This window comes from Barbatula barbatula (assembly GCF_947034865.1).
Source record: "Barbatula barbatula genome assembly, chromosome: 1".
NCBI classification, from domain to species: domain Eukaryota; kingdom Metazoa; phylum Chordata; class Actinopteri; order Cypriniformes; family Nemacheilidae; genus Barbatula; species Barbatula barbatula.
In genome coordinates, this window is record NC_136766.1 from 2,044,991 (window position 1) to 2,055,186 (window position 10,196).

General features: G+C 37.4%; 1 protein-coding gene across 1 annotated transcript; it reads left to right on the forward strand.

Moving 5' to 3' along the window:
* The first annotated feature begins 2,496 nt into the window (after positions 1–2,496).
* Positions 2,497–9,996, forward strand: LOC306899700 (uncharacterized protein). Its single transcript, XM_079466137.1, has 11 exons — positions 2,497–2,639; positions 2,796–2,834; positions 3,013–3,274; positions 3,396–3,535; positions 5,100–5,379; positions 5,468–5,604; positions 6,323–6,590; positions 6,819–6,958; positions 7,878–7,963; positions 8,089–8,185; positions 9,584–9,996. Exons 1-11 carry the CDS (start codon positions 2,606–2,608, stop codon positions 9,604–9,606), a joined length of 1,506 nt encoding a protein of 501 aa, XP_079322263.1. The 5' UTR covers positions 2,497–2,605; the 3' UTR covers positions 9,607–9,996.
* Positions 9,997–10,196: the final 200 nt, after the last annotated feature.

Here is a 10,196-nt window from a genome sequence, read left to right on the forward strand (position 1 = left end):
GATGAACAAATGAACTGAGTTAACTCAGTTTCTAAAATGAAGTTTTGTTTATTATTAAAATAACATGTTTTTATTGTGTTTATTGAGTTATTGAATTTTGGAACCAAACTCTTCAAATACAGGAATATATTAAAAGAAGGGTAGCACTGGGTGTGGCATGGGCGTGATGTACATGTGTCCCATCTTGGTGACGTTGTCGTGGAATTTTCTAATCCCTAAACTAGGTGAGTCAGTTCAGACAAACGCAACGCACAGAGAGGCATGAGGTTCTTTGCAAAGTATTTTATTGTTGTTTAATCTGCATCATAAGCAATGAAATGTTTCAGAGAAAAGGAGCTCTTTCCTCCTGCACACAGAGTTTATATAGGATTCAAACGTGACACCCCCTTCCTTTGCCCTTCAGCAAGAATCCCGAGCTGGTTTATGAGAAGTGATGCCCGTTATTCCAAACAGAACATCTTGGCCTTTGCTCGAGGGCAAAGGCAGAGTGGTATGACGCACATAAATAAAAACATTATAAACACCTTAAAGAAAACAAAGATAGACACTTCATGAAGCAAGGATAGAACATTTACATTACAACGTCAATGAACAAAAGATTAGAATGTAAACGTACTTCTACACGGATGTTGCAGATCGGTAGACACATGGGACATTTGTGAACTACGAAACCCATGCATGAATGCTGGACTCAGATCGAATAAAGTATAGAAAGCCTTTCTCTTTTAGGCAATTTTAATGGCATTTACGGTTTGCTGCAACACCTTAACTGTGTTTGGACATCATGTGTCAGATTAACTGTCCATGACTATGGTGCTAATGATATATAACAATCACACTTCATCAACCTGTAGTTGGTTTTCTACCATGGGCTCATGGTAGAATGGTTGGCACAGATGCATCCTTAATTTGAATTGATCTTCTTAACAAAACAGCCGTAAACAAAACAGCCCTAAACAAAACAGCCCTAAACAAAACAGGCCAAAACAAAACAGGCCTAAGTAGCTGACAGACTGAAGTTTTAACGCTCTCTGAGCACGCATCAGTTGTGAACTCAGATGACACCCTGCCTTTTTTAAAGCATCTCTTGTCTAATAGTTCTCTGCTTTCATTTAGAATAGAGTAAAGAATATTTTTTATTGTTATTGTACAGCTGCACAACTAAATGTTTTGCTTTCAGTACAAAAAAAATGTTTTGCTTTCAGCTGTGATGGGTGCCTTCTCCAGACTGCAAGTTTCAGCTCTTTCCATAGATGTTCCAAAGGATTCAGATAGGAATCATAGAAGGCCACTCCAGAACAGTCCAATGTTTTGTTCTTATCCATTCTTGGGTGATTTGAGCTGTGTGTTTTGAGTCATTTTTCTGTTGGAGGACATGTAATCTGCAACTAAAAGAGAGCTTTCTGACACTGGGCAGTACGTTTTGCTCCAGAATGCCTCAATAGTCTTGAGATTTCATTGTGCCCTGCACAGATTCAAGGCACCCTGTGCTAGATGCAGCAAAGACAACTCTTTCCTTTGCTTTCTCTGGTCCATGTTCAGTGTGGCGCACACAATGATACCAAACAGCACAGTGAACACTTTTCTCCTTTTAAATAGTCTGAATGACTGATGACAAGATTGGATACATGTGTGATACTAATTTAAGAAACTAATTAAATCGAAATATCACTATAATCCAATTATGTATTTTCCTTTCTAAGGGGTACCAACAAATGTGTCCAGGCCATTATAGAATATCTTCGTAAAATAGTAGTGCAAGTGCGCATATGATGTAAACAGATGTGGGCAACTAAAAGTGCAATGTACACAAATATGAATTATTAAATAAATATATGTGTGTGTGGGTGTGTGTGTATATATGTACAAAAATTAAGGAAGGGGTGTTAGTGGGGGCAGCAGCGGTTGCTCACCATGTGGTCTGTGTGGGTCCTAAAGCCCCATTATAGTGATAGGGACACTATACTGTAAAAAGCACTGTCCTTTGGATGAGACATTAAACCGAGGTCCTGACTTTCAAATCTCTCCCAAATTTGCCAATTCGCCTCTTTCCGTCATCATGGCCTCCTAATCCTTCCCAAATGTACTAATAGGCTGGTGGGCGTTCTGGCGCAATATGGCTGCAGTCGCATCATCCAGGTGGATCCTGCACAATTGAGTTGGTTGAGGAGATTCATCCTTCCACGGAAAGCGATTTGAGTACCTAGAAAAGCGCTTTATAAATGTACCAAATTATTATTATTATTAAATTGTCTGTATGAAAGTGTCTTTATCTGGAACTCGTAACACAAAAAAAGAGTGATTATTAATAAAAAATTATGTCAATCTTTCACTGGCTTGTGTTCATGATTGAAATGAATGTTGTCTTGTTTATGTTTATCCAGTGGTTTCCAGGTGAGAGCACAAGATTTACATGTGCAGTTGATGATTCGTCCCACCAGATTTGATTTGTAAATAAGACTTGATATAACAAAGGTGAGTTGAGAAAAGCATTTTAGAGGTCCAGTGGTGTCAAGCACATTGATCAACCTGACATTGAAAGTGTGGTGAAAGTGTCAATTCTTTTCTCTTCTCTATTCTCAGATTCCTTTTGTTCAGCAGCGACATGAACAAACTCATTCATCTCATTTTACTTTCTGGTGAGTAAACATCACATTATCATCTCATAGAACACACAAACATCTCAACATTATACAAGCTGTCAGTCATTCTTCAGTCAAATATTTAAATGTTAAGAAGAAACACATCCGACAGCTTTATGATAATCTTAAATTAATGATTTCTTTTTTCAATAGGTCTTGTTTCCGGTCAGGATAATTTAGACCTATTAGAAGGTAAAACATTTAACTGACTACGACTTAAATATGACAATTATGACCAATTTACATTATGATGAGAGATATGTTTTAACCCTGAGCAAGGACATACTGTGAACATTATTATAATCAGTTCTACCTACCCAACCTTCCATACAGAACATGAATGATTACTTGTCTTTGATTTACCTCCTAGAGAATTTAGCATTAAATGGAAACGCTACACAGAGCTCCTTATATTCTCCGTACGCAGCTGAAATATCTACTAATGGTTTTGGCGGAGACTGCTCCATTACAAAATATGAAATGAGCCCATGGTGGAGGCTGGATCTCCTAAGATCTTACAATATTAGTACCGTGGTCATCACTAACATAAAACACTGCTGTCCTGAACTAACCAATGGAGCAGAGATTCGCATCGGAAACTCACTGGACAACAATGGGAACAGTAACGCCATGTAAAGATCAAATTAAATGAATCACACTTTTATGAACTGGCTGTTTTGCTGAATTACCATTTTTCTGGTTTCTCTCTCTCTCTCTCTCTCTCTCTCTCTCTCTCTCTCTCTCTCTGTCTAGATGTGGTGTGATTTCTGGTCTTTCAGTGGATTCTTCTGTCAGCTACTCGTGTAATGGGACGGAGGGACGTTATGTGAATGTGGTCAAGACTGGACGAATGCATCATCTCAGTCTGTGTGAGGTGGAGGTCTATGGAACAGGTAACTTCTGTCTGTTCTGTGTTAGTAGTAGGAAGTTTGGTTTATGGACACACAGTACACATAGACCACCCAGAAAAGCTTTTACAGGACCCTGAGGGGCTGTTTATACCTTGTATTAAGATGTTTTGGTCAGCGGTGCTTTTTTCAAAAGGTTCTCTCACACTATTTTGCCCTGTTTACTAAATCTGGTCGCTGGTGTTTTAATGTTTTTAAAAATCAATTAAGTATCTTGAACAAAGGTTTTTAGAAGGAATTATTTTGTGTAGAAAGTTATACTAAAATTGTCGCTGACAAAGATTAGTTTGTTTACTGGACTGAAGTTTTGGTGAAAATGTGGCATGTAAGGGTTTTAATGCACTTGGCGGAGGCATTTATAAGCCTTTAACGCAAGGCTTGTGGATTATCCAGTTTATATTATGGTTATTTGCCAAGTTAAAGCTTTTATTGATATTTGCAGTGTCGCTTTAGATCAAACGGGAAAAAAACAACAGTTATTTTGTCAGTTCATTTCAAATATAATCAAACTGACTGGAGCCACCCGTGCGTTAATTGTTTTTAATGCACACCTTCCAGCCAATCAGAATCCAGTGTTCAAACAGACCATGGTATAAAAAAGTGAACAAACTGTTTAATCTGAACAAACGAAAAGTTCCCAGCATGCATTGTGACTTGTTCAATTTAACAATTCAACTTAACAAATATGACTGTTTTAGTGTTTGCAGACATGATTGATGCTGTTGAAATCGCCTGGTGTAGATTAGTTTTTTTTATGTATGAAGGTTATTTTCAAAGGTCACCCTGTTTGAGTTTTGTGTGTTCAGTGTTGATTCATAAGTGCATGACGCAATCCTGCTACCACTAAAAGTGACTTTAACACAAAAGTTTGAGCAGTTATTTGATCAATGTTATGATCTGTTTTGATTGAAGTGTTTATATTTTGTTACCAAATAATAAAAGACAGTTAAATGAAAACGTAATCTTCTAAGTTGCGTGGACTTTAAGTCGTAGTTGAGAGAACTTAGAAAACTGCTTGTTACCTAAATAATTAAGTTGGATACACTTTTTTAATAACTCTAGAGTTATTTCTTCGTGCAGGCTTGAGATTTTTTTAGGTGTTGACCCTGTTGTTGTTATATGCTTGAACATTACACACCCCTTGGTTTGGTTTGGAGGGCTATCTGACAGCTATCCCTTATATTACCTAACAATAAGAATTGAGACAAGAATCAAATTATTGTATTATGTAATTCATTTATATTAATATTATGAATACAGTAGTGTCCTCTTAATGGCAGCAATGGAAAACGATGCTTTGCCAATATCTTTCACACAACATTATATTACTCTTGCTCTACATAATTATCATCTTGGTTCAAAGCTGTCTGTCATTTTGAGTTTGTTTGATTTTAAAGATTGTAACATGTTTGGTATCCGACTGGAGCAAAGACTGAGTGAAACAGTGTAGACAAAGTCAAACTTATAATCAATTCATATAAAACAAGGAACCTTCATAAAGTATCAACCTTAAACTTTCATTTGTGTTTCTTTTTTGTTGTATTTTCAGAGAACATAGCATTAAAAGGGGAACCTACACAATCATCTGTATTTGAGAGCTGGGTATCTACAAAAGCCATAGACGGTACAAGAAGTGCCAGTAATGCTTCCACAACCTGCTCTGCCACAGACTTTGACACTGACTCATGGTGGAGGTTGGATCTCTTGAATATTTCTAAGATTGGAACTGTAGTCGTCACGATGAGAAGAGACTGCTGTACTGATCAGATCAACGGAGTAGAGATTCGTATCGGAGACTCACTGGACAACAATGGAAACAACAATTCCATGTAAAGTTCTTCATGAAATCTCTCGTGATTGATTTGTTTTAACACTTGCATTGATTCTCACTCTCTCTTACCTTATTTCTCTCTCTAGATGTGCTCTGATATATCATGCTCCAGTAGGTTTTTCTCTCGTTTACTCGTGTCATGGGAGGTTGGGACGTTATGTGAATGTGTTCATGCCTGCATACCAGAATGTGACTGTGTGTGAGGTGGAGGTCTATGGAACAGGTGATTCCTCACGATAATGTCAAATAACAAACGGTGGTGCAGTGATCCTTATAGTATGTAATGCAGTCACACGATCAGATTCAATGACCAGAGCTAATGGTTTATAAAGTTGAACGATAAACCTCGTGTTTGTTTGTGAAAGGCTGCCACACTTCAATTTGGCCTTCCTGGTTACATTTATTTAAGAAAAAATAAAAGAGAAATACCTGGCCCCGTTACAGTATATCTGGTCCTGATATCACTGTAGCTCATTTCAAACAGACTCATTAACCCTCTGTGTTTGCCTGTTGTTTTCATTCAAATGATTGTGCTCAATAGTCTATATAACTTATTTTATTAGCAACAGCTCCTGAGTGTGACTATAACTTGACTTCTGTTATGCATATAATATTCTATTATAATTCTACAACTTTGATTGGGTGGCAGTGACCAAAGAAAAATCATATATTTTGTATTGTTTTAAAATAGATTCTCCTTAATTTTGTGGTTTGAGTGTGTGTAATTAATATAGTTAAATAAAAACTATTTCGAATCATTTTCCTTAAAGTCATTTTCGGTTTTCGGCCAAGTGCTTTTCTCTTTTCTTTGATTTTTTACTTTGTTTGGGTCGTCTGACTTTTTTTTAGCTTGGGGTCTGTCAGACCGGAGATATTGAAATGGTTATCAGTCAAGTGTTTCAATTAATTAACACAATTATTTCTGTGTTGTTTTTTTGCAGAGAATTTAGCATATAACGGAACGGCGACACAGTCAACCACATATGAGCCCTGGGTAGCCAAAAGCGCTGTAGATGGTAACAAATTGACTTCAGTCTGCTCCATTACAGCATCTGAAAGCAACTCATGGTGGAGGCTGGATCTTCTAGATTATTATCGTGTTGGAACGGTGATCATCACTAACAGAAGAGACTGCTGTACTGATCAAACCAATGGAGCAGAGATTCGTATCGGAAACTCACTGGACAACAACGGAAACGACAATCCCAGGTCCCAGTTTTTTATTAAGTTACACTGTGTTTACACAGGATGCGACACAACAACCTGCTTGTTCTTAATGGGTTTGTCATGTTGCGCTGTATCCACTGTGGACAATAAAATGATAATGGGTTCTATTGTCGGGTCGCGTCCCACCCGGTGTAGACACAGTGTCATGGAGAAGATTTGATGAATTGATCTGAACAGGTGCACTGATTCTCTTTCCTGATCTCTCTCTAGATGTGCTGTGATTTCTGATCTTCCAGTAAATTCTTCTGTCAGTTACTTATGTAATGGGATGGTGGGACGTTATGTGAATGTGGTCATGACTGGACGTACATCTCAGCTCAGTCTGTGTCAAGTGGAGGTCTATAAAAAAGGTAGAGGCTGATCACTTTGCAAATAGATTGAATTTTAGTGACTAGACTAGAGAAAAAGTCTCATTGTTCATGTTTAGTTTTATGGGAATGAAGTGCAACACTTTATTATGAATAGTCTATGACACGCAGGATTCAGCTGATTAAGAAATGTTGCACTTAATTTTTTCCTGTCTTTAACTTGACCCTTAGCCAGAAGTTTTATTGACATGTGACCCGACCAAACAAGACGCCAATATCATGCACCTCCCCATTGTTTTTCGCCATTTTGTGCCACAATCAAAAAACAAAAGATTTATGCTGCCTAAAACTGAATGTGGTTTTAGACATTGTTGCTTGTCATCACAGTTTACGAATGATCCCAGCTTAATGCCACATCACTCTGTGGAATCTTTTTAGAGGGACATTTCACCCAAAAATGCTAGTTCTGTCATTTGCTCACATTCGAGTTAAACTTCTTTGTTCTGATGAACAAAGAGAAAAATATTTGGACCAAACAGTTCTTAAACCCCATTGACTTACATAGTAGGAAAAATGACTTGTTCTGTTGAACAAAAAAGAAGATTTTTGGAAGAATGTAGGACAGCAAACAGTTCTGGGGCACTTTTGCCTACCATTGTCATTTTTCCAACCAATGGGGTCCAAGAACTGTTTGGTTAAAAGCATTGGTCCAAATATCTTTCTCTGTGCTCAAGAACCTAAATGTATACAGGTCTGGAACAACTAGAGAGTGAGTAATTCATGACTGTATTATAATTCTGGGGCACATTTTCCCTTTAAACGCACTCACACAAAGAATACTCGTCCAGACGTTTCCCTCACACATTCAATGCTATGTAGACCTGGTGAATGTGATGTTATACAAACTCATTTGTTTAATGATTTTACTTTATTCTGTATAGTTGCATTTTTTTGTTTTTAGTTTATCGTCGGACGAAGACCTTTCTGAGGCTGAAGTTTTCCTCCAGTGGTGATGCAGCTGTTGAGAGCGACAAAATCCTCCATCAGGTGAGAAAAAGAGTTTTAAGATACAAAAGCAAATGTGATGATTGAAGACAGAAGTGATATATGAGAGTGTTTGATGAGAGATGAGAAATGACGGTATGTTTCGTGAAATATTTGATGTATTTTAGCTTCAGTCTGCTCTGGGATCAAACATCTCTGATTTTAAACTGTCATGGACACAACTACCCAAGAAAGAACAAGAGGAGAAACAGGAGGAGGACGGAGGTGAGTACACACACTTTAACACTGTAACAATCACCAGCTGGAGTGCCCTTGAAAACCACCAGAGGGCACGCCACATCAAACTTATCATTCACTCACAAAACTACATCTCCCATAACACACTTCCCGGACTCATCATCACTGATTACATTCACCTGTATCTCATCACCCTGTTAATCTCACTCTATATATACCATGTGCACTTATTCACACACTGCGAAGTCTTGTTAGCCTGTCTACATTTCTGAGCGTTTCCTGTATTTATTCTTCCGTGTATTACCTTGGACTTTTGATGTTGATTACGATTCGCTGCTGCCTGCCCTGACCTCTGCTTGTGACCGTTGACGATTCTGGATATTCCCTAACATACCATACGCTGTTGTTGATCACTGCCTGTTTGACCATTCTTTGAAATAAAGCTGCATTTGGATCTGACCTGCCTGTCTCGGAGCAGTTTCATGACAAACACACTGTCTACAGTGCATGTGAGCGCCGCGATGTGAGCGAAAAAAAACTTTAGAACCTTTTCTAAACTTTTTCTGTCCTCACTGGATGCAGTGATGCAACGTGACAAACGCCCTGTTCTAAATGCTATCTGTTAATATTACATATATTTTAATTAACGAATGTATATGTTGCATTTTAAAGGGACTGTCACTCTGTAATAAATCAATGAAAGACACAAACAGGGGATGAATTCAAGAGCCTAAAGTTTCCCCCGAAACATTCATATAAGATGTTTTTCTACAATAACACTTTATTTTCCAACAAGGGTTCAGAGACAAAAACATTAAAGCCATTTCACTGAGACTACAGTGTGATATTCTGTAAAGCTACTCTGAAAGCATGTTTACTGAAAAAAAGAGCAAAAATATATACGAAGATCATTTACTGTTTATTATTCATCACCCTGTGAAATATTCACTGAAGTGTAAAATCTATCTCTCGGTGATGTAAATGTAGTACCGCAGCATCATTGAGTAAATAAACGTCATTCCAGAACTCATATCAATTCAGTCACAGATCCGTTGTTTATGTTGAACGCACATACCTTCTGTGTTTATTTCATTCAGATTTGCATTGCCTGTCACTATAGTTTGGGACTGCAAATATACTGCAAATATACAGCTTTCCTGTAGCTCAGTGGTAAGAGCATTGCAGGGATTGCAGATACCTATGTATAAATGTATAAGATAATGCTATGAAAGTCGCTTTGGATAAAGACGTCTGCCATATGGCTCAATGTAAATGTAAATTAATAATTTGTTGAATTGAACTAGAAAAGATGAAACAAGTTGGCTTTTGGATACTTTTGGAAAATGCATCCCTGGTGCATTAGAAAGTGTAATAATGAAAGATATATAGAATGTTTGATCTAAATTTACTTTGTTTTCTTTACAGGTACGTGTGTTGATCTTCTTTAATCTGAATCTACAAACTGAATTGCATTTTATTTGTTTCTTTTGGTTTTCCTGGTCCTTTCTTTTTTATTTTATTATTATGGTGTTCACCTCACTGCTGAACTTGAATTTCATTATAGTCCTCATCACTTTATGTGTAAGTTGTGTAGTTGTGTGTGTCACAGCCTAAGATAAGTGTGTAGCACAACAGTAGTGTGTCATGCGTCAATGGATCAACAATATCATATAAAGTCAATGTCCTAGCAGTTCATTTTATTCATGTAAGATGCTTTTTTAAACTCTGATTAGTGAATTCTGTATGCCCAGTTGTATTTACACTTCCACTTTCTATATTGCTCAAATCAATACTAATATTGATCATGCTAATAAAGCTTTGACCTGCAAATACATGTTTATCCAGTTTGTGGGATTGAGTTCATTGCATCTCTCTGTTGCATATATTATCTGTCAATGGATTAGCAGCTTTCTGACATACCAACAGTAAACAGTGAGACATCAAACACTGGTGACCCGCAGGGTTGGGTTGTCGCACCACTATTATTATATAAGCTGTAAATAACAGACTGTACCTCCTAGTCTGTGAATCTCCTGCA

Coding starts and splice junctions, on each gene's coding strand:
- LOC306899700 (XM_079466137.1), top strand. CDS start 2,606: ATGAACAAACTCATTCATCTCATTTTACTTTCTG. Junction 5,380..5,467: donor AATGGAAACAACAATTCCAT/GTAAAGTTCTTC, acceptor TTCTCTCTCTAG/ATGTGCTCTGATATATCATG. Junction 6,591..6,818: donor AACGGAAACGACAATCCCAG/GTCCCAGTTTTT, acceptor ATCTCTCTCTAG/ATGTGCTGTGATTTCTGATC.